The sequence below is a fragment of the Muscardinus avellanarius genome, assembly GCF_963383645.1.
Source record: "Muscardinus avellanarius genome assembly, chromosome: 1".
In the NCBI taxonomy this organism is placed as follows: Eukaryota; Metazoa; Chordata; class Mammalia; order Rodentia; family Gliridae; genus Muscardinus; species Muscardinus avellanarius.
Genome location: NC_137786.1, coordinates 204,967,226 through 204,992,945, shown reverse-complemented (window position 1 = coordinate 204,992,945; position 25,720 = coordinate 204,967,226). Strand labels below are relative to the sequence as shown.

The 25,720-nt window shown below is 35.3% G+C and overlaps 1 protein-coding gene across 1 annotated transcript in view; it reads left to right on the top strand.

Annotated features, from left to right (window-relative positions):
* The window catches only part of DCDC1 (doublecortin domain containing 1), a gene marked incomplete at both ends in the record, with an annotated part of 459,856 nt that overhangs the window by 178,163 nt on the left and 255,973 nt on the right, over positions 1-25,720 (top strand). Inside the window, one exon of the mRNA XM_080690535.1 lies at positions 17,772-17,864. Within this exon, the coding sequence (XP_080546661.1) occupies positions 17,772-17,864 (93 nt within the window). The remainder of the gene's footprint in view (positions 1-17,771; positions 17,865-25,720) is intronic.

The window sequence follows — 25,720 nt, the reverse complement described above, 5'->3', positions numbered from 1 at the left end:
ATGGAATCAAGTCAAAAGTTAAACTTTTTATTCTTTAAAAATAAAAACATTTCATTATTATGACCATCTAAAATATTTCATTATTATGACCATTATTGTACAGTTCTTTGTTAATTGCATGAAAAATTGTTTTAATTAGTTATTTCATTTGATTTTCTCAAATGGCCCTTTTGTATTATTGGTATAGGTACAAATTCCCATTAATTGTGAAAATAATATTGGATAGAATATATAAAACACTTAAAGAAGTAACTTTTTTTTAGTACTCTGACACTATAATATTCCAGTGGAAGTATATTGAAAGAACTTAATGATATGTAAGCAGAGCTCTTGCTATAACTCAAAACTTACCAACTCTTCATGTCTCCTAAGGATTCTTTCTTACTAAAGTTTGAAGAAATTAACACTTAATTTTTTCAGTTGGTATACATATTTGAATATTAAGATGATACTTCAAGGCATTTATAATGAAACTTTTCAATATTTTGTTTTCTAATTGTCTAAATTTGAAAATCTATACCAACTTTTTCTTTATTTAAATTTTTTATTGTTGTATTATAATCATACATTTTAATAGAGTACAAGATGGTGGAGGTATACATGCACACATCACCCAATTAGCCCTTACTCAGTTCCCACCCCATTCCCTTCTCATGTTTGGCTTAGTGATTGACTTTGATATGTTTGTGAATGTATGTCATGTACATTAGGGAAATTCCCTTTTTCCACCTCCCATCCCCTCAGTTAGGTTGCCTTATTTGCTCATCTTCAATAAGGCTTATTAAAAAAGTTAAAAATGAGTGTTTTTAGTTAAACTCATATAAATAGAGGAGAATGGAAGTTAGTTACCTGGGGTTGGAGTTAGAGAATGAAAAAATATAGTGAATATTGGTCAAAGGATATAAATTTCAGTAAATCAAGAGAATTAGTTTAAGAGAGATGTTATACAACAGTGTGGCAATCATTAGCAATGTACTGTATCTCTGAAAATTGCTAGGAAGTAGATTTTAAATGTTCTTACCAAAAAAAAAAAAAAAAAGAAAAAGAAAAAGAAAGAAAAATGAGCTGGGTGTGGTGGCACACTCTTAAAATCCCAGCATTTGGGAGACAAAGACCAGAGGATCTCAGTTCTCAGACAGCCTCAGCTACTTAGTGAGGCCCTTTGCAACTCAGTGAGACCCTATTCCAAGCAATTAAAAAACTAAAAAATAGGGTTGAGGGTGTAGCTTAGAGGTACAATGCCCCTGGGTACTGAAAAAAAAAAGATAGATGTGTTTGTGTTAATTAATAGGTTAATAGCTTGGTTTAGCCATCCCACATGAGTACATATTTCAAAACATCATGTTATATATCATAAATATTTATAAAATTAATGAATTAAATGTTTTTCTTATTAAGATATATTATGGCTATTTTTGTATTATGGTAAAATACCATAACACAACATTTTCTATTTATTTATTTATTTATTTATTTATTTATTTATTTATTTATTTATTTATTGGTGGTACTGGGGTTCCTGGAAGCCCTTCTACCATTGGGCTACACTCCCAGACCTATTTTTTATACTTTTTATTTTGGAAACAGGGTCTCTTAAGCCAGCGCGACTGGTTTCGAACCTGTGCGATACTCCTGTCTCTGCCTCCCAAGCATGGGGATTACAAGTGTGCGCCACCACTCCCGGCTTTTATCCTTTATTTTAATGCTAGGGATTGTACCCAGGGCCTCACATATGCTAGTCATGTGCTCTACCACTGAGCGATAACCCCAGGCCATATTAAAAACAAATCTTAACTTGATGGTTCTATGACACTACCTATATTCCCTATATTCATAGTTCTGCAACCATCACCACCAAGTATCTCAGACATTTTTTATTTTCTCCACCTGAAACTCTACCCACTAAACACTCCCCTTTATTCCTGCTCTCAGCCCTAGGAACCACCCCTATACTTCCTGTCTTTATGAAACTCCTGTAAGTGGGCTCATCATATGGCATTATGTGATAGCCTTTTTTCATTTGCCATAATATGTTCAAGGTTTATCCATGTTTCATATGTATCATAATTTCCTTCCTTTAGGATGAATACTAGCTCATTTTATATACAGGCCACATTTTGTTTATTCATTGGAAAATATTAGATGAAATATTTTCATCTCTTGGCTATTGTGATTATTATGACTACTTTCAATTGAAGAATTTTATTCTTTAAAATACTATTGAGTAATGTCACTGAGTAACTTTACATTTTGTAAGATAGTTGGAAGTATGCACATGATTATTACCTTAATTATTTTTATTACTATCCATTATTAATTCTTTGACATTTTTGAAGTATTTTATTCACAAATACTTATCATCTTTAATTGAAGGTCTTGTAATTTATTGAATCATCTTGTGTACAATATATAACCCAAAAGCTGAAGAGAAAGGCACAAATAAAACATACATTTAGAGGATGTCAGTGCCAGGTTTAATATGTAGACTTATTTGACTTATAGAGTGTGTATATATTTTTCAAAAATTAGTTGTCAACATCTAGAAATCACAAAATTTTACATTAATTTCTGAATTTCTGGTTTCTGAAAAAATCTTGGAGCACATTGAACCCCTTTTTTGTGGTACTGGGGTTCCTGGAAACCCTTCTACCTCCGGGATACACTCCCAGACCTATTTTGTACTTTTTAAATTTGGAAACAGAGTCCCTTAAGCCAGTGCGGCTGGCTTCGAACCTGCGCGATCCTCCTGTCTCCGCCTCCCAAGCGTGGGGATTACAAGCGTGCGCCACCATGCCTGGAGTTACATTGAACCACTTTTAATATGACCATATTTTCTGGTGCTAAATTGCAGTTGTCATCTTCAGACAGAATTTGAAGCCTCCAGTGGAACACTGATTCTGTACAGCCTTGTTGTCTCATTAATTCATGCTCAGCTCCTAATATAGTTGTTGTACCAGTATTGGGAAATGGCTTCAAAATGCCTTTGAAAATAGCTTTGGTATTAATGTGCAGATATTGGGAAATGGCTTCAAAATGTATTTGGAAATAGCTTTGATATTAATGTGCCAGTATTGGAAAATGACTTTGGTATTAATATATTGGAAAATGAATTTGGAAAATGAATTTGGTAGTAATGTATAAAAAATTGGTTTTAAAATGTAAAAAAGCAGTCTTGGCCTGGTTACTGTCAAGTACTCAGGCAGCTGTTATAATGCAGAGTACCCTCACTAAAAGTACTTAGCAAGTAGATAGAAGAGTTGGGGCCTAGAGCCTTCATATTCTAAACACAGGTTTACATAATATGTGACATCTAGCAGAAAAGCTAAGAATTCCCCCAGAAGTGTGGGAGGAGGGTACCGACCTCTGTCAAAGGGGAGCAGATACCATGTGACCCCTGACTTTGTTAATCATTCTCGTGCTAACAAAGAAACCTAGGCTTACACCAGCTCTAAGCCAGGAAGTGAGATTAGCCTATCACAAAAAGTAAAGGGTCATATGTTTTCTCTCATATGAGGAAGCTAGGAAGTAGCTGGGATACAGGATGGACTTCAGGTAATGGTGGAGAAGCCCCAGTAGAGCACGGGAGGGGGTCGAGGGGAAAATGGCAAGGAGTGGGGGGGGAGAATTAATGAAGGAAACACTTCCACTGACATTATGCACATCTATGACATGCCAATGCCAATCTCAACATCCTGTCTGGGGAATGGTGTAGGAGTGGGGAGGGATTGGGGAAAGCCCACCACGTGCTATGTGCATGAATGTCACTCTCACTGTGAACTACATTTTGATGTGAGATTACAATGTACCAATAAAAATATAAAAAAGGATGAACTTGCCCCAGAGGTACATTTGCCTAGGGATAAAACTATCAGTTTCTCATCTAAGTCTTGGTTAAGACTCTAGTTGAATAAAGTTCAAATAAATAGGTGGAAGATATGGGGAGGAAACAGACTCACTGACACTGTGTACACATGTGAATGTATCACTATGACTCACTATTAGGTACAATTAAAATGCACTAATAAAGATAAATTTTTAAAAAGACACAAATTCTCTTTGCTAAGTGCTATGCTAGCACCTTGCATAGTTAATATAGGTACACAGTGGGAGTTGTCATCAAAGATGTGGCCCTTGAGCCTAGAACTAAGAGTAAGTCAGAGCAGGCTTCCTGGAGAAGGTAAACCAGAGCAAGGATCTGAGAATGTGTGTGTGTGTGTGTGTGTGTGTGTGTGTGTGTGTGTGTAACTGTGAGAGTGGTACAATCTAGTGTTCTGCTGTACTTTATATCCTTGTATTCTCCCCAGCCTATAGTGGAAATCAGGTCTATAACCAGTGACTATGGTAGGAAGGCCCAGAGGTGGGGGAGAGTCTCTGAGTGGAATGGGGGATGAATGTGAAGGATAGATCTTGAGATTCTCTCACAATTTCAGGATGTAGGAGTATTGGTGACTAATTTATATCATGAGAATTACTGTGGCACATCCTAATTGTGAGTTAGAGATGTAGAAGGAGATGGGAGATGAAGTCCGTGAAGATGTAAGAGCCAGATAGTGATGTCATTTTAGGACAATTGGGATTTTATCCCATAGGGAGTGGGGAGTCATTGAAATATTTTGAGTAGACAATGACAGGTTCAGATTTTTGTCTTAAATGAGACATTAAAAACTGACTAAAACAAAAGTGCTGACATATATGTTTTTATCTGCTCAAGGTTCATCCAGTATTGAGAAAATATCCAAAATTTAAGATCTATATTCCCATATAGTAGCAATATACTGATGATAAATGACAGCCAATCCATTGGATAGGGCATAGACCATCTTTCTTTCAGTTAAAGCTTGGAGAATTCTTAAGTATCTTGATTTCAACCACTCTTGAACAAATTTGTTTGTTTACAGGTAGGGAGTTCTGTAATTTGTCAGAGCTGAGCCAACCACTCCATCCCATGATGACAGGGTTTGCTATGATTGTTATTTCTCAGCCAAGACCAAAGAGAATGGGAAAATGATCAGTAACACCAAGTATGTCCATGAGAACAGAATTGGGTATAGAGGTACACCTGGTACTGTGGAAAGTTGATAAATGAGTAGGTTCAACAATGTGTGAGCTGACTGTTCTGATACTATGAAGGAGATGACAAACTTTCACACACACACAAAAACAATCTGAAGATGGATTAAAGAGGACTTTACCAAGCAAAGAAACAGAGAAAGAGAATCTGCCCAGTTTAATTATTTCACTCTTAAACATGTCCTGATTCAAAGAGGAGATCACATGGCTATCCTCTATGTAGCAGCAATGTGGCAATTCAAAGAGAAGTCTTTGTTTTGAAACACAACTGCCTTCCACCTTCTAGCCAGACTTGTAGTTGGAGGTGGCCATGTGGTCATCACCAATGGAGTGAGCAAAATTTATGTCTTCCACCACTGAAAATCAGAGAAAGATGAAAATAAAAAGACAATGTGTTTCTATTTCTATCTTAATTAAACATCTCATGTCAAAAAATATCTAGCTTGCACTATGATTAGAGGAGAGCTTTAAGTCAGGCATAAAATTAAAATTTTGAACCAGGTCCTATGAGTTTTTAAGGTTATTTTTATTTTAATTGACAAATAATAAATGCATATGTTTTGGGAGTAAAATGGATGTTACAATATATGAATATACTATAGAATGATTAAATCAAGATGATTATCATATCTATTATCTCACATATTTAACATTGCTTTGTGGCAAGAACATTTCAATGTACTCTTAGTAATTTTGTAAATAAACTTTGCACCCTTATATCTGTCAGCATTCTTGCAGCCATGATATAAGTACTTGATCATGTAACTTAGAGGAAAGAAGATTTATGGTCTTATGGTTTTGGGCTCAGTCTATATGAAGTTGGGGACTGTGAATCTTAGGGCATGGCAAAGGGAGACCAAATGGTGAGAGAGAGAGAGAGAGAGAGAGAGAGAGAGAGAGAGAGAGAGAGAGAGAGGAGAGGGAGAGAGAGGGCTCACTAGCAGGGGGAGGAGGAGGATTCATATATAATCTCCAAGGTAGCATCCTCAGGGACCACCTCCTTCAGTCACACCCTACTGGTCTACCAGGTACTACCCAGGTAAATCCATTACAGTGGATTTATCATCTTCTGGGCTTTTGGGATTATAATCCTCATGACTCAAGTATATCAGCTCCAAACATTAATTAACTCTTTAGGGGACATTTTGTATCTAACTATAACATACCCTTTGACCAATAAGTAAAAGTGACTAGATAGTTATGATATGCTTAAGATGCTTTTAAGGGACATTTGAAAGAATTTTTATGCAAAGCTAGCAGGTTGTCAAATAATGTGTCAATTCAATAGTTCTGCTAATATAAAATTAATATATTTTATATGTGCTTATATTTCTAACATGTACATAGCAAAAATCTTAACTACTAATATAAGTCTTTTAATAATACCATTATTAAAATTAATTGTTGTATTTATAATATTAGGATACATTGTTAAATATTTTTAGAATGAAAGAATAATGACATTGAGTGTTATTTTTCATAATCTTAGGGACACAGTGCAGGTTAGGTAAGTGATTTTAGTAAACCAGTAATAATTGCTAGTAATGGATATTAATTCAGTTCTTTTGTATGATACTCAAAAATAAATTCTCCTATTGGGCGTGGTGGCACACACTTGTAATCCCTGCGCTTGGGAGGCAGAGACAGGAGGATTGCACTGGGTTGAAGGTAGCCTTGCTGGCTTAAGAGACCTTGATATATATAATATATATATATATCTCATATATATATATATAATAGGTCTGGGAGTGTAGCCCGGAGGTAGAAGGGTTTCCAGGAACCCCAGTACACACACACACACACACACACACACACACACACACACACACACACACACTCATTCTCCTAATGACTTCAAATTCAATTTATTCCCTTGTTAATTTTATAAAAATCAATTTATATTAGTAAATTAAATCCAGGGGCATTCTACCTCTGACCCCCCTATTCACATTTTATTTTATCTTTTTAAATTTTGAAACAGAGTCTTACTAACTTTCTGAGGGACTAAGTTGCTGAGACTGGTCTTGCATCTGTGATCCTCCTGCTCAGTCTTCCAAGTAGTGGAATTACAGGAGTGCAGCACCACTCCTGTTTTACTGATATATATATTTTATCAAAGAATTCTCTGCTTTAGTATTTGAGAGATGTGTAGACCAAATATAGTTCTTCATTTTGTAAAGTAATAAGCAATTTGAGTCCAGTAAATAGTTTAACAAGAGACAGGATGAGTGGACCTAATCCACATATCTGGCACATATACTTCTCAGCTGATCTTGCAAATTTATTTCTGGAAATTTATAAACAATTTAAAATGTTTTGAGATCCTTAGTTAGCCTACTCAGTTTTGTAAATGCCAACTTATCAATTTATCCTAAAAATGTGCAGTGTGACTATAGTTTATTTATCTTAGGTTTTATTTATTTATATATGTTCCATATTAAGAGGAGGGAGCAGAAGACCCTTCTATCTCCTCTAGGATTTGTTCTACATCTTGACTCTTGTTTCCCTTCTCCAGCCACACCCTATTGAAAGGACACAGGATCTACCTATCTCTTTCTCTCAGATTCCTTTCAGTAATTCTTCTAGAACAGAAGAAAATGGGCTTTTATTTTATTTCTACATTATATATTTCTTATTCCTGACACCAGCAAAGGCTTGTTAGTACTAAAGTGTCATTACTCTTAATGTTCCAGGGGAGATTTACAGTCTAAATCTTCTTAGTTGTTTAAATACCAAATAGGGAGCAGGGTGTGGTGGTGCAGGCTTGTAATCCCAGTATATGGGAGGCTGAGACAAGAGGATCACACAGGTTCGAAGCCAGCCTCAGCTAATTAGTGAGGATCTCAGCAACTTAGTGAGTCCCTGTTTCCAAATAAAGTATAAAATAGGTCTGGGAGTATAGCCCAGAGGTTGAAAAGCCCGTGGGTTCCACCTCTAGTACCACGCACACACACACACACACACAAAGGGGGGGGGGAGGGAAGGGTGTTTTTGAGAAGTAAATCTTCTTTTGAGGCCTTGTTTGCAATAGTTTTCATTTGTCCTGTTTCACAATTACATTGTACACAGAAGAAACAATATTATTGTCCAAAATGCTCAGGATACCCAAGTAGTTCTGGCAGTCTTGTACTTGAAAAAAAAACATGTTGAAGACTTTTAAACCTTTACTCCTGTTATAGTACTCACTGTGATAGATGAAGGACTTTGAACTCATGGCATGATTAAGATATTTGAGTTCGATACCTTGAGTTGCAAGGAACAGAGACTTGCCCAGCTGACCTAAAGTAATGGGGCATTTGCTGTGAGAACATATGTAACATTACTGTTAGGGTTTGTTGGTTTCAATCAATGGGAGCTGTTTCAGCTAACCTAGGCAAAACCAGAATTTAATAGGTTGGTACATGGTAGCCCATGAAATTCAAAGGGAACTGAAAAAAGGAGCTGTTGAAAGAGTAGAAACCACTGTATCTAAAGGACAGTCTTCATCTGTTTATGTCTCTGGATGGCTCTCCCCCAAACTGTCTCTCCTAAGAGGGGCTGATTGGTCTGGCCAGATTCAGGGGACCACCCATTAGCCAGAACAATCGGCTTTCCCCCAATCAGCTTTTCATTACAGTAGTAAAGAAAGAAATGGAGTAGAATCGGTTTAACAAAGCATGTGTTATCTTAATCATGACAGAATTTCTAGGCAGAAATTTATTTATTTATTTATTTATTTATTTATTTATTTATTTATTTTGGTGGTACTGGGGTTCCCGGAAGCCCTTCTACCTCCGGGCTACACTCCCAGACCCATTTTATACTTTTTATTTGGAAACAGGGTCTCTTAAACCAGCACAGCTGACTTTGAACCTGCGCAATCCTCCTGTCTCCGCCTCCCAAGCGTGGGGATTACAAGCGTGCGCCACCACGCCTGGCATAGGCAGAAATTTTTAAATTGGTTACTGAGTCAGGACTGATTCAACAATATTTTCCCCACAGAATATAGTAGGGAAGAATTTATGATTACTTAAGAAATAAGGAAAAAAGATAATAAAAGCCATTTAAGTTTCTTAAATTGCCAAATAAATTCTAAATATATTATTATAAAGAAATCTCTTTTGCATCTTTTTTAAAAATTTTTTAAAATATTTTATTGGTGCATTATGGTCATACATCTTAGTGGAATACAAGATGGTAGAGGCATACATGCACACATCACCCAATTAGCCCTTACCTAATTCTCTCCTCATTTCCTTCCCCCACCCTCATTCTCATGTTTGGCTTAGTGAATGACTTTGATATATTTGTTAATGTACATTATGTACATTAGGGAATTTCTCTCTTCCCCCTCCCCTCCCCCTCAGTTAGGTTGCCTTATTTGCTTGTTTATAGTATCTCCTTCTTCATCTAGAGTTCTTCCTATAACCCATTTTCTCCCTAGCTTCTGTATATGTGAGAGAGCTACCAATTTATTATTTTTTGTGACTGACTAATCTCACTTAACATAATGTCCTCTAGTTCCATCCATTTTCCTGTAAATGATGTCATTGTATTTTTCTTTATTGCTGAAGAAAATTACATTGTGTACAGATCCCATAGTTTTGTAAACCATTCATCTGTTGGTAGACATTTTGGCTGTTTCCATAAGTTGGCAATCATGAATTGTGCAGCTGTGAACATAGATATGCATGCAAAAAATGGAAATAAATTCTACTTTCCAAAGACTTGGAAATTAGACCAGAGACATTGAGGCTCCTTGAAGAAGTGATAGGTCCAACAACACCTCAACATATAAGCACAGGTAAAAACTTTCTCAACAAGACCCCAAAGGCACAAGAAACTAAAAGCCAAATCAATATGTGAGATTGCATGAAACTTCTGCAACAGCAAAGTTTCTGTACAGCAAAGGAAACTATCAAGAACCTCACCCGAGAGCCAACAGAATGGGAGATTTTTGGTACGTACTCCTCCAACAGAGGACTAAAATCTATAATATACAGACAACTCAAGAAACTCAGCACTAAGAAAACAAATAAACAAATAAAAAATGGGCAAGTGAACTAAATAGACACTTCATAAAAGAAGAAATTCAAATGGCCAATGAATACATAGAAAAATGCTTAACATCATTAGAAATCAGAGCAATACAAATCAAAACTATCCTGAGATTTCACCTAACTCCAACTAGAATGGCAATCATTCAAAACACAAACAACAACAAAGGCTGATGATGATGTGGAGAAGTGGGAACTTCAATGCATTGTTGGTGAGATTGCAAATTAGTGCAATCATTTTGGAAAACAATATGGAGGATCCTCAGAAAAATGGGACAAACTTACCATATGATCCAGCAGTACCACTTTTGGGTATCTACCCAAAAGAATGGAAACCAAACTACCAAACTAATGCATGCATATCTTTTGCATCTTTTTAAATAGACTATAAATATTTTAAATTTAATTTTAAAATGATGTGTTAGTTCACTGGTTATCAGATAAAATGTTGGGTTCTCTTACTGATTATCTCCTAAAACAAGCTGTCTTCAAGAAGCTACAGGCTGTGAGCCGGGTGTGGTGGCGCACGCTTGCAATCCCCACACTTGGGAGGCTGAGACAGGAGGATCGTGCAGGTTCAAAGCCAGCCTCTGCTGGCTTAAGAGACCTTGTTTCCAAATAAAAAATATAACATAGGTCTTGGAGTGCAGCCCAGAGGTAGAAGGCTCCTGGGTTTCATCCCCAGTACCACCAAAAAAAATAAAAATACAAATAAATAAAATAAAATATAAAAAGAAGCTACAGGCTGTGAAAGAGTAACATTTTTCATAGAAGTAGCGAGAATGCAGAGAGACTGCTGATTTTGGAAGCCAGGGCTATATTGAATGTCACTATACCCAGAGTATCAGAACTAAATCATGAAGGAGCCGGAATTAGAGAAAATATTATTTGGAAATTGGGAGGATTTATTTTCCTTTCCCAATTCTGGAAGTGGCATTCTTGAAATTTTTTATAAAGGGACTTAAGCAGGACTACATTTTTGGATGTGAAGATAGGTCAGGACCTATAAGGTATCTTTAAGATTGGAACTGAGTATGTATATAAATATATGCGTGAGTAGATGAGCATGTGTATGAGTCATGAGTACACGTATCAGCATGTACAGCTTGAGAAGATGGAGCTGTGTCATTGCACAGCTCAGAACGGTGTCCTTGGTTCTATTATCTTCATAGAACTAGGTGCTTGACAAGTAAATCGCCTCCTTGTATTTTAATTCAGAAATAGATTAAGTATGAGTTTACAGTAACTGTCTAGCTTTGTTCTCCTGTATGAAACTTTCCAGACAACTGCCTTAGCTGATTGGGTCAGTTGTGTCCTTTTTCTCTGCTATTTGTGGAGGCTCAGCTGGTCTTCTTTTCCTCATCCCTGAAGCCCTGTCAATCCCCTTTACTTAAAACATTTCACCATGTAATTATTAGTTAAAATAATAATATTAACTAATAATAATGTCCCTTGGTACAATTCTTTATTTTTTTCCTTGTCAGAAACTGATTAACATTTATGCCTTTCCATTTCCAACCATTCCAACCCTAAATATTTTTTGGCCTTCATACTTATGGATCATATTGCTGTACTTACATTTAGAAATTATGTTCTGTCGTATGACAAATATCGTTTCTCACTTTTTATCGTATTTTCTGAAATTATCTCCCCAACCATATTATAGTTTAATATTAACCTGTTGTATCTGGCAAAATGTCTAGAACAGTTTGTTGCATGTGCAAACATGTCCTATTATTTAATGCTGTGATTTTCTAAATTGTGAAGGGAACTGGTATCAATTGGATTAAGTTAAAGTTCTTAATTTCTTCCTAGTCTGTAGCTATAAATTTATCCAATGGAGAGTTAATATTTTGCTTAAAGATTTCTGAGATAAAATAACCCCCAAAAGAACATTTATTAAACAGATATACTCATGTTATTTACCAATCTAATTATAAACTTTGAAATCTGCTTTTATGCTTCTTCACCATCCCTGGTCTGATTCTTAATATAGGGTAGCTATTTAATAAATATGAAGATGAAATAAATAAGATTATATCTTATGATTTTTAGGTATACTTTGGATTATAAAGGATAGTTAAATTAATTTTCAAGTCAAATACGGTTGGAATTCCTTTAACTTACCACAAGTGTTGAATATATTAAATCATTCCTTAAGGAAGTTCTATTAATATTTCCAAAATATAATATTTTCTCTAATGATTGATTTTTCTCTTTAATAGAAATGAATAAAAGTATATAAATGTATATGTATATATACCCTACACACATATAGCCTCTGAAAAATCCCATTAGAATCTCAAGAATCAACCTTATTTTTTATGGCAAGAACAGAGAGTGCATTCGTTTGATGTGTTGACTGGTTCATCAGTTTGATTTTGTATATTTGAATTTTTCTATCCGTGGCATAAATTTTGGAACCATCTACATTGACAGGTTGGGAGCCTCAAATATCAGTCTGATTTAATTTAAAATGGCAGTAGACTTATAACTTAATTCTTTTGCCACATGTTTTTTTTATGGTCACTCATGATCAATTTCCTTATTTATTTCCAGATAGAAATTATTTAGGCTGATAAAACTGAGAGTTTTCCTTGGACATCCATGGTAGGAAATAGTAGCCTTCCCTGCTCTCCCAGCAGCCACCTCCCATTCCCATACATAAATGGCAGCCAGCAATGGCGAGAAACAAAGGGCTCTCTCCGGCCCCTGAATACAGTGACATTCATTCTGAGAGAAGCAGGGGCAGCTTTTTGAAAGCCGACTTCTTCAGCTGGACAATAACACACAATGAGTTATTGACTTGTTTATATACGGAGCTCTTTTCAGTAACTAACTCTGACTCCCACAGTCTGGACAAATGATTGATTTCGTGGTTAGAAAAAGAGAAAGCTCTTGCGCTAAACTCTGTAGTGCAAACTACTTCTTCCCCATTTGTTCTGTAACTGAATAGGACCTTATTAAAATGCACTTTCCAAAAAAATACCTGCAGCTGGCCTTTATAATCATGTTTTGTATATATAAATAAGTAATTTGTCCCAGTCTTTTGTATATTAACAGACCATTGGGAAACTTGTCAATATATATGAAGGCTGATTAACCCATTGTTTATGCTAAACTGTATTGCTATATTGATCCAAATGTAAAATATGGGCCAAATAATTTACTAAGATCAATATTTACTGGTGAAAAACTTAGATTTCTGATAGATAGTTTCAGTTTTCTCGTCAGATCATTTTGGTTTATCATTTTGGTTTATTAAGGACTTTATACACAGCACATTTTATGCACTTCACATTTGAATAACTGGTTGTTGTTCTGAACACAGAAAAAAATTACATGGGGACCCACAGCTCAGAGACATGAGAGTTTGGTTGGACTCATAGGAACTTTGTCTAGTGCCTATTTGAAATGTCAGTAGGAATCAATAAACAGAACATATAAACTTGTTTAAATTACTGCACTTTTCCTAAGGATATTAATAATTATCCTCCAGAGTGACCAGAGTTATTCTGTCTGTATAGTGTATCTTATTATCATGTAAACTTTTAATTCAATCTATACTTTTTATAAACAAACTTCAAAATATTTTGGTGGGAGATAAAAAGAGAAGAGCCATTAACTATTAGTGATGTACTTAAGACCAGACCACTGCTCTTCTGACTGATTTCTCCAGCAGGAGGTTTTTAACCCGTTTCCCTCTTTAGGGTGTTCAGGGAGAGCTTCCTGAGCCAGCAATTGCTTGAAGATGCCTCAACGATTAAGAGCACTTCAATAATAGTCACGAGGGATCACATGTTTTACGCAGAATTCTATATTACTCAATTCTGATCTTTTAGGGCTGTAGGGAGGTAACAGTGCCTGAAACCTTAGTGTCGATACTCATAAGCAAAAGAGATAAATTTTGAAAGATCACAACCAATGAAAATGATATCATTGGAATCTGTTGTTTCAGGTAAACTTCTGTGGGTTTTTTTTCCCTAATTCTTAACTGTTCAAGGTGGATTTTTTCCCTTTTATCTTCTGTTTGTCTAACAAAACTACTTTATTGGAACATTTTTGTTCAGTTGTCATTGACATATCCAAAGATTCTTGTTTTTTTTTCCTTTCTCCTACCATTCTTAACTAGTCTCTTGCTTTATTTTAGTTCCCACTAATACTGAAAGAGCCCCAACTTTAACCTAATTATGTATTGCTAATATTTGTTAAAATCTTGGCAGCAAGTCCTAGTATAAATGGTGAATTAAACCTTGTTATTTATCTTGTTAAATTATGATATGAACAATGAAAATTTGGGGGTGTTTTCTCAAATTTTAATGGGGCAAGATATATTTAGAACAAAGTAACCGGGTTTTCCCCTCCCTTCTTTTGTGGGGATTTAGCTTTTCATAGTTGTATATAAATTATATCTAGGTTTCTTTTTGATTTTTAGTTTTTGACCCTTTTAACTTTTTAATACATAAAAATCCAGCCTCAGAAATATTGATTTCATTGAAAAAATTATTCTATATATTTGAGATAAGGACAGCAAATCAAAAGCATCTGGTTTTGTCCTAATGAAAAAACAGGACTTTCTCATCAAAAGTGACAGGAGAGAGGAATTCTACTATTGTTGTCCTGTCGTGAGCTTTGAAGGAAAGATGCTATTAGCACTGCATATTATTAATACCGCAGGGTGAAGATTCACTCTCTTCATCTGACTTTTAACCCTCAATAATTTTCTCTAAATGATCACATTTAAGTATTTCTCTTTTGGAATGCCTTTTTATTTCTAGAAAAGGCCCCATATGTGTGTCTTCATGTTTTTTGACTATTTCTTACTATTTTACTGGACTTCTCTATTTGGCACTATGCACATGACACATTTAACTAATGTCATGTTTTTCTTCCATTTCTATAAAGAAGTTATTTCTTTCTTTGGAATTAGGACATTAGTGTGGAGGTTATTTTTTTCATCTGTGGTGCTTTTCAAAAGTAAAGAATTCTCACCTTTTAAAGAGTTATTTGGAAGCACTTCTAAATGTCATGGCCCTGGGAAACCTCATTAGATCCTAACTTACCTGCTGTGGTATCAAAGACTTTTATGTCTTAGTTTTTATTTTTTGTTTTGGTTCCCTTTAAAAATGGTCTGCTCTGAAAGTTTTTAGATGGAAATTAAGTTTATAAAGAACAGAAAAGCTTGATGAATATTCTCCAGTAGCTGTCTTCTATACCCTTTCTCCTCCTAAGATGATAACTATCCTGATTAAAAAAAAAAAAAAAAAAGACTTGAGACCAGTGTGTTGCACCCTAGCTTCTCTGTGTAGAAGTTGAATATGATTTTTTTTAAGTTTTTATAGTGGTAAGCTTTTGTATCTTTGTGTGTGTGTGTGTGTGTGTGTGTGTGTGTGGTACTGGGGATAGAACCCCGGGGCCTTCTACCACCAGGCTACACTCCCAGGCCTATTTTATATTTTGTTTGGAAACAGGGTCTCACTAAGTTGCTGAGAGCCTCACTCAGTAGCTGAGGCTGACTTTGGACCTGCGTGAGCTTCCTGTCTCAGCCTCCCAAGCGCTGGGATTACAAGTGTGCGCCACCACGCCTGGCTTTTTTGTATCATTATATCACAGGAACAAATATTCCTTGAGGAAAGTGATCTTAACAATAATCTTACATAATGATTTAAAAAAATCTATCAGTGGTTTTCAATCTAGGGCAGGGGCTGGCAAACCACTGCCTGCTGGCCAAATTTAGCCAGGCCATTTGTTTTGTGTTTGTTTTTAAAGTTTTATTGATGCATAGCCATGCTCATTCATTTATATACTGTCTATTCCATGCTGCAATGGCAGAGTATGTATGCCTCCTCTCCTCTGGCAAAGGCTAACGTACTGACGCTCCCTTTACAGAGACAGTGTCAATTCCTTTCTTAGGGAAATAATCAGATCACCTAAAGATTACCAGACCTTTCTTTTCTACCAAACCAGAATGTCTGATGTGCTAAGCTGCATCACATACCATTGGATAAAGTGTTCATAAGCTTGACACTATTCATTTTTAATATTTTATTGGTGCATTATAGTCTCACATCATATTGTAGTAAATAATGATAGTGACATAACATGCACACAGCACTTGGTGAGTTCCTGCCCCAGCTCCTGCCAGCTCCCTACCCACATCCCCCTTCCCCATACAAGACTGAGATTGGCATTGATATTCTCACAGATATACATGATGATACTATTCTAACAGATGCTTAGCTAGATCGAAGAGGACATGTTGAACCTTCATCTACCACTTTTTCCTGAAACCAGAGGCGCAGGTCTTTAGGTATATGTGAATTAAAGATTCACATTAAGCGGGCCACAGTAGCACATGCCTATAATCCCAAGCACTTGGGAGGCTGAGACAGGAAGATTGTAAGTTCAAGGCCGATCTTAGAAACTTAGCAAGACCCTGTTTTAAGATAAAAACTAAAAAAGACTGGGGATGTAGCTCATAGGAATAATGTCTCTGAGGTCTCTGAGTTCATTTCCCAGTACAAAAAAAAAAAAAAAAGTTCACATGAACTCAAACATGATCTACCAGTCATACAATTGAGAAAGCTTACTTATAACAGCAGCATTAACAAAAAACACCTTAAAATGGTTGTTATTCATGTTTAGTCTAATTCTCAGTAAAGACATACGGTCTGGCAAATCAATTGCTTAATAATTGTTAAATATTACAGTTCAGGGGGTTCTCTATCAGGCTCTTGTTCTCCTTTTTTCTGTTAATGCCAGTCTGTTGAATGAATATGATTGTGTGAGTTTGGCTTTTTTCTTCTGTTGCAAGTCATGTTTTGTTTCCATAGGGATAATTTATAAAGAAGTATAGCCATAGAAGTAGAAGATTTTTATCTTTGTAAATGGAGTAAAGTGAAGGTATCTTCAGGTATTTAGATACATAATCCTTTGCTAGGAAATAAATTATTTAGTACATTTTAGGGTGTTTGAATTGACATTTTTGACTCATACTTATTATATCTTTTCCTGAGGTAATAGCAGCTGAATTTTTCCCTACCTGCAATGAGAAGTCTGTTGTTGCTATTCTTAGAGGGAATCCTTTATTGGGAGAGGGATAGCATTAATGTTTCTTAGTGCATGCCTTTGGAAGCAACAAAAGATTTTCATAGAAAATGGCAGCTTAATGTTTTTAGAAAGTTGTAAATTGCTCTCATTTTCTCTTCTTTCTCTCTTCCCCTCTGCTTCTCTTCCTTCCTTCCTCCCTTCCTTTCTTTCTTTCTTTCTTTCCCTCTCTCTCTCTTTCTCTCTTCCTTTGTTTCTTCCTTTCGTGCCGGCCCCTCCAATAAATCTCTGGGCTACAAAAATAAATAAATATATAAATAAATAAATAAAATAAAGTTGTAAATTTATTTTTAAAAGATGCTTTAAAAAGTACTTGTTTAATGTCTGCCTTCCACAAATCATATTAGTATTCCTAAACACAATAGAGAGATGTGAGATATTCAGTGTATTTTAAATAAAAAAGTGAACTTTCTATGTAGTGAGGTTCATTCTCATATTAATTTGGGCAAAATTAATATAAATCACCTTCAAGATTATGCTAAATTAGTTGTTTGAATAAATGTTTCTATTAGGTGTCAGTAAGTGCCTGTTTTCATGTCATTTATTTATTTCTTTTAGTTGAACTTGGCCATGAATGAACAGAAGGAGAAAATTACAGAAAAAAACATTCTTTCAATGACAGCAGAGGAATACCATAAAGCACAAGAGGAAGTAAGAAACTTAATTTGCAAAGTGTATCAAAACTATAATGAGCACACTAATTTTTAAATTAAGATGAATTTTGCTTTGGCATTATAATAAATCAACTATTGTTAATGGATAGTAATGTGATAAAAACTGATTGAACTGAAAATTATTTTATTGTTATAAGCAACCTTAAAAATAATTGCATGCTTAAAAATGAATCAAATAATGATTTTATGAAAAATGTGTTATGAAATATTTTGTCATAAATTTCCTACATTAGTAACTTATTGCATTTAAATTAAAACTGGGAATTATAAAACATGCCAACCTAGGAAAAACACAAAAATGTTTTGAATTTCTAATAAATTAAATCTTATTTTTATTATTTAACTTCCAATCTTATTTTTTATTATTTAACTTCCAAGAATAGTATTATCATTCTGAATCTTAGAAATGCTAACAAAATTATCTTTTATCAAGGGGAAACTGTAGTTTACAAATGTCAGGTCTAAGTGAGCTAATCATGAGGTTCTGTAGGCAATATTGTAATGAAGAACTATTAAATCAAACCTTCATCTCTCCAAAGCTCATGCTGTGACATTGACAGCATATTCCATAAATGAAATAATAATACAAAATTGGTGTTAGACAAAAAGGGGAAATGATTTTCATGTAGTTTTCTAGAATGCAAAAGCATTTAATCTTCCTGAAGAATGAACATACATTTGCTAATTTCCACGTACCATGTCACTAAATAAAATCTATAAGCAACTTAAAGGATATAATAATGTGAATACTTTAAAAATAACCTTATATCATTTTATTTTGACATTTGTGCAAAGAAATTTATTTAAGCTTCGGGGTTTTAACATATTCTTAAAATGGTGATTATATCATCTTTACTAACCATATATTTCATGATAAATGCACAAATATAATGCACCAAATTTTCTTGTGCCGATTCAACTCTCATACAAGAATATATTAATATTTAGGACATATAAATTCTAATGTTTGGGTTTAGAAAAATTCAGTGACATCGAGTTTCAGCTTTAATTAACATATAGGAATGTTAAATCCTGATGGAAAAGAAAAATGAGAAATTTTGGGGAAAATTAATTTCCCCAAGGTTTATTTTTATACAAATATGACATTCTATACATATTTCAATAATCAAATTAAACATCATGAAATCTGAGATTTAGCTCCTGTCCTACTGCCTATTTTTTATTTTAAAATCTTGTTTTATTTCACATAATTTCCACATGAAAACTGGGAGCAATAATGTATGTACCATAAGACCACTTTGAGATGATATTGCATGTTAAAATCTGTTAATATTTTGGAAAATTATATGTAATTTGCTGTTGCCAGGTTCTCTGAAAAGTGTATATCAAGATGAGGTCAAATGTGTTAGGATTTTGTTAAAAGAAATGTCAATAAGAGAAATTGGGGAAAGTGCTGGGGAAAGTGAGAGATTTCTGAGACTCATATGCGGGTCTGTCACCAAGTAAGGGAGAGGAAAAAGTAGTGGATGGAAGCATCCTAGACCACTGTGCAATACAAGAAAGGTTTGGCAAAGCTATTGGGGCATCCTTGGCCATCCAGACTTGGCCATTGGAGGAGTTCTTTGAGTATCAGGGGTGGACCTGACTTATCATCTTCATTGGTGCCAGCCTAGTGCTGGGTTTCAGAGCATAGTAGCTGGAACTCTTGTTCTATTATTATTATTATTATTATTATTATTAGAAATTGAACTCAGGGTCATTATATCTCTGAGCCACACCCCCAGGCCCCTTCCTCTTTTTTAAAATCTGTTTTTGAAACAGTCTCATTAGGTTGCTAACAGTCTCTCTAAATTGCTAAGGCTGGTCTTGAACCTGCTATCCTCCTGCTTCAGCCCTCCAAGCATTGAGATTATAGGCAAGCACCACTACCCTTGGCACCCCTTGTCAATTATATTTCTAAAGTTAGAGATCTGTGAGACAGTTACAGAGCTTCCTCAAAAGGTGCGATCGATATCATTCTTGCTGCCAGCAGCATATCCTATTGTCAGGTGAGTTATGATAAATAAATTATCTCTATTTTCAACTATGCCTTCACTTGTGAAGAGATAGGAATGCTAATCTGTTGAGTAAGCTTAACAGCAGCACATAAGGGACCTCTGGCTCAAAAACAGGATAGATCTTTCCGTCTCAGAAAGGTTCTAGAAAACTATTAAAAATTTGGTAGCAGTTGAAATGCTAAGAATAAGAGGTGCCGCACACTTCAGGCTGTCTTTTGATTGCACTGCTTCTCAGCTTCTCAGTCAAGAGGCACTTAACTTTGCTTACAGGCTGCCATGTATTTTCCAGTATTTGTTCGTCAATTCAGGTTATGTTTACTTTTTAAACTGAAAAAAAAAAAAAAAAACAACCAACAACAACACTGTATTCTTGGGCCTGAAACAAAGAGATTTTAGGCAGCTTAAAATACCCATTAATAATCTCCCTGCCTCCTTTCTGGTTCATCTTAAATATGTTGTTAATGAGAAAGTTTCTTGATCTTAACTTGGGGTGCTGACCTGACTTTGGGAGCATCCTGCACGTTATATGCCACGAAGACATTTCTAGCATAGAGGATACCAACCTTTGTGATGATTTCAAGTGACAGTTCTCTGCAAAGTGCTCTAGAGTTCTCCTTAATAACATGGATAGATTCAAAGCCACAGAGAATTCAGGCTGACAGTTGAACTTATCACTAGAAAAGCCAGCAGCTCCTCAAGGAGTCATTAATAATAGCCAATATTAAGTATTCTCAACATATGACTCAGAAATGAACATCGTTAATATGTATCTCTTTAGAAAGATTATGAACAGAATAGTATTTTGTGCTGACTGTACATAATCTTGAGAATTTAATTGAATTCAGGAGTTTCATGCATGCATCATATAAATATGACCAAACTGCCCTACATGTTATACAGAAACACTGCATGTATGTTTATAGGTATGTTCAGATTTGCATTCTTTCAGAAACTGAGCTTGCTTCCTCTCTAGAAAATTCAGGGTTTTTATGCTACCTTCTGCTCATTTGTCACTCGCCCAAATTCTGTACAAGTGTCACTTCCGTGCTGCAGTTCCATGGAGAATGGAGAGTAGAATGAGTAGGCTTTCTGCTGCACAATGAGATGGTGCATTTTTTTCAGCATATGCATACGTAAGCCTTCTTTTGTGAATGGGAATGATAGGGTCAGATAATGTTTAAAGGGAAAGGCTTTATGTCTCTCAGGCTTCTATGTTTCCACATGGATGCTCCCACACACACATAGATTGAATTATGAACAGACCCATTAATGCTGGGATCACAAAAGGTCAAGTTTTGTCTTCTTTTACCCCTATTCACATTGCATTTGTAGAGAGAGAGAAAAAAAGGATTTACAAAAAAAAAGATTTATGATAAAGAATTTTAAAGAACATTTTCCCCTTTTAGCAACATCTGTGATTTGAAATATGTTATGTAAACTAATTCAGGAATATCAAATAACCTACCTGATTTTAGTTGTCTCATGTGGGGGGATTGTCTTTAAAGGAAACATGGCCTCATGATCACTGAGAATAAAATAGCATTTTGAGGATAAAAGACCTTATGAGTATGTAAAGTAACCCAAAGTTTGGGCAAAATTGAATAGAAACATCCTCAAAAGGTCATTGGGAGGATTCTCAAGATAATTTCTCTGATGTTTAAGCTATAAGCTAATCTTTGCTAGAACATATTATTTGGAGGGTTTAAGTTAAATAAAAACAAGTGATAATTGATATAATTATGGTTTACATACATTAATAGATAATCCTGGGGCCAATGAAAACAGCAAAAATGATATAGAAAAAATTTGAAGCAATGAATAATTTATCCCAGATGAAATTTTTAAGACTTTAACCAATAGTCCTTTAGAGTGCAAATGACATCATCAGTTGTATGGTTGGTTGATTTTTGATGTCACATAAAATCCCCTATCAGTTAAAGTGTATGGATTGTGACAGGTAAACCAGTCATGTATAAAAACCCTCTCAAATAAAAGTCTGAAATAAATCTCCCCCTTCTCCTCTTTCTCCTCCTCCTTCTTCTCCTCCTCTTCTTTCTCCTCCTCCTCCTCCTCTTCCTCCTCCTCCTCCTCCTCCTCCTCCTCCTCCTCCTCCTCCTCCTCCTCCTTCTCCTCCTCCTCCTCCTCTTTGGACAAGGTGAAGTACATAAAATTAGAAAACAGTGTTGCTGATTAAGAAAATACATTGCTTGGTAGATTCTAAGGGCTACTTAAAATGATATCTTCCTGAGTTACATGATGTGGGAATGGATTTAAGGAGGACAAGTGCCTTCCAGAAATCGAGTTATTCTGTTTAGGGCCTTTGTTTCTTAGATTTTGATTTCACCAAATAACCATAAGAACAAGCCAGCTGGCCCCCTTTTGGTCTTTAGCTTTGATAAATGTTACATTCTATTATCTATAATTCTGAGGCTAATGCTGCTGGAAGGAAGTATGATCTGATGGGGATGAGGCCAAAAGTATTAATTGACTAATACTAAAGCATCTATTATTTCTGCCTTTTATTAGCTGGGCGTGGTGGCGCACGCTTGTAAGCCCAGCATTCAGGAGGCTGAGATTAGAGGATCGTGGCTCACAGATAGCCTCAGCTATTTGGTGAGGCCCTCCATAACTTAGTGAGACCATGTTTCAAAATAAAGACTAAAAAAAAAAAAAAATAGGGCTAGGGGTGTAGCTCAGAAGTCGAATGCCCCTGGGTTCTATCCCCAGACCTGCAATCAATCAATCAATCAATCAATCAAACAAACCCTTTACTGGTGCATTGTAGTCTCATATCATGATGTAGTTCCTAGTGACAGTGACATCATGCACACAGCACTTAGTAGGCTTGCTCTCAGCTCTCACCCCACTCCCCGTTTCCCCATACAGAATATTGAGATTGTCATTGGTATTTTCACATATATACATAATTTGGAAGTGTTTTCTTTATTAATTCCTCCCCACCAGATTGCCTCCCTGGTTCCACTAGGGTTTCTCCTCTATTATCTAATGTTACAGCTTTCTTCCAAGTTTAACACTACTATGGAAAGTACTGAAGTTTATTCCACAAAGTAAAAAAAAAAATTCATAAAAGAAATCTGCCACTGGATTTCATAGCTTATAAGTAATATTGTCTTTTGTCTCTTATAGCTTTATCTAATTTAATAGATCTACTATTCTGATCTGCTATTTATATTGTTTTAAAATTATAATTAGAAGACTTATTAAGCTGAAAAAAACAAATTCAGCAAAGTAGCAGGGTACAAAATCAACATAACAATCAATAGCTTCTCTAGATATCAGTAATGAATCCAACTGAAAAAGAAATGTAAAAATTTTTTTGTTCATAATAGCCTAAAAAATACTTATGAATAATTCCAACCAAGGAGGTAAAAGACCTCTATAATGACAATTATGGAATACCTTAGAAAGAAATCAAAGACTTTAGAAAATCTCATGACCTTGGATAGGTGGAATAAATCTTTTTCAAACGACCATCTTACCAAAAACAGTTTACAGAACCAGTGCATTTCCTATCAAATATCAATAACATTTTTCATAAAACTTAAAAAATAGTCCTAAAATTCATATGGAAAAATAAAAGATCCAAAAGAGCAAAACAGTTCTGAGCAATAAGAACCACACTAGAGGTATTATACTTCCTGATTTCAAATTATACTACAGAGCTATAGAATAAAAACAGCATGGTATTGGCATAAAAACACATATTCTACCAATGGAGTAGAAAACTATATGTAGAGACAGATGCACATAGATGCAGACATTTAATCTTGATAAAGTTGCCCCAAGCAAATATTGGAGAAAGATAGCTTTTAAAACAAATGATGCTGAGAAAACTGGATATGAACATGTAGAAGAATGAAGCTAGATTCCTTTCTTTTACTCTTCACAAAAGTCAATATAAAGAAGATCACAAAACCTAGGAATTAGACCAGAAACCTTGCAACTACTGGAAGGAAAAACAAGATCAACTTTTCAACACACAGGCACAAGCAACAACTTCCTCAGTAAGACCTTTAAAGCTCAGGAAATGAAGTCAAGAATTAATAAGTGGGAGGCATCAAATTATAAAGCTACTATACAGCAAAGGAAAGTCAAGAGCATGACGAAAGCACTGACAGAACGGGAGAAGAGCCTCCCTTGTTAATCCTCTAGCAGAGTAGATTAATATAAAAATATGTAAAGAACTCAAGTAGCTTAACACCAAAAATTAAATAACCCAATCAGGAGACGAGGAATTAATTTCTCAAAAGAAGAAATGCAAACAGTCAAAAATATATTTTAAGCCGGGCGTGGTGGCTCACGCTTGTAATCCCCGCGCTTGGGAGGCAGAGACAGGAGGATCGCGCAGGTTCGAAGCTAGCCCCGCGTGCTGGCTTAGGAGACCCTGTTTCAAAATAAAAATGCAAAAATAGGTCTGGGAGTGTAGCCCGGAGGTAGAAGGGCTTCCAGGAACCCCAGTACCACCCAAAAAAAAAAAATATATATATATATTAAAAGTTCAGTATTTTAGAAATAAGGGAAGTGCAAATCGAACCTAACCTGAGAATATACATAACAATAAGTGATGGCAAGGATGTAGGGGAAAAGGAACACCTATACACTGTTGATGGAATTGTAAATTGGTACAATCAGCACGGAGACCAGTATGGATATTCCTCCAAAGATCAGAAATGGAAAGGTCCTCAGGATCTTTCCAAAAATAATTGAAATCAGAGTACTCTTGTGATTCGTGCATGCCAATGTTTACAGCAGCACAGTTCACAAGAATCCAATTCTGGAACCAACCTAGGTCTCCATCAACAGTGAATGGATGAAGAAAACGGGGTATATATATACACACAATGGAGTTTTATTCCACAACAAAGAGGAATGGAATTATGTCACTTGCAGTAAAATGGATGGAATTGGAGAACATTATGCCTAATGAGATAAGCCAAACTCAGAAAATCAAGGCTCACATATTTTCTCTTATATGTGGAAACTAAGAGGAAAAACAAGAAAGAAAAGCGACCTCACAAAAATTAGGAGGGAGACCAGTAGAATACTGGAAGGAGATCAGAGCAGGGAAGGAAGAAGGAAGGGTAAGGGGAGAGAAAGGAAGGAAAAAACCCACTGATTTACATACTGTCTACGCTCTCCAACTACAACTATAAGATTAAATTTAGATTGTTTTGACAGCGATCTTATGGCCTACAAAGCTAAAGATGTTTACTATCTAGCCTTTGATTGGAAAAGCTTGCTAACCATTTATTTAGGAAAAAGAATTGTTTCAGAGCATGGTAAAATATTGGTACTATGGGAACAAACTAGAGAGATATTTGACCCCAAAGAAGATAAGGAATCTTTAAAGTAGTTTGTTTTTATGTATGGCTTCTGAGTTCTTGGTAAAAGTTAAATGTAATTGAAGTTCTTGCACATATAAAATTTCAATTATGTTTAACTTTTCCAAATGCATTATGTGTGTGCATGTACTGCACACACATAATGAGAGGGAGCATAGAAAAAATATTCAAATCATATGGTTAATGGTACAAATGTGCCTTCGGTGAATTCTCCAAATTCTGTAGAAAGGATAGAAATCACAGAAATAACATCAAAGCTGAAGTATAGGCTGAAGCAAATACCATTATTTTCAGCTGAGAGAGATAAGAGAGAGGATGAGATATCAGTATATTGAAGATTCTGGTGACGTTTTTATATTATGTTTTGAACACTGATATGAGCTAGAGAATCTGTGCAACAAATAGTTTAGAATTTCTATCTGCCCCATGTTAAATAAAGATAAGGATAGGGA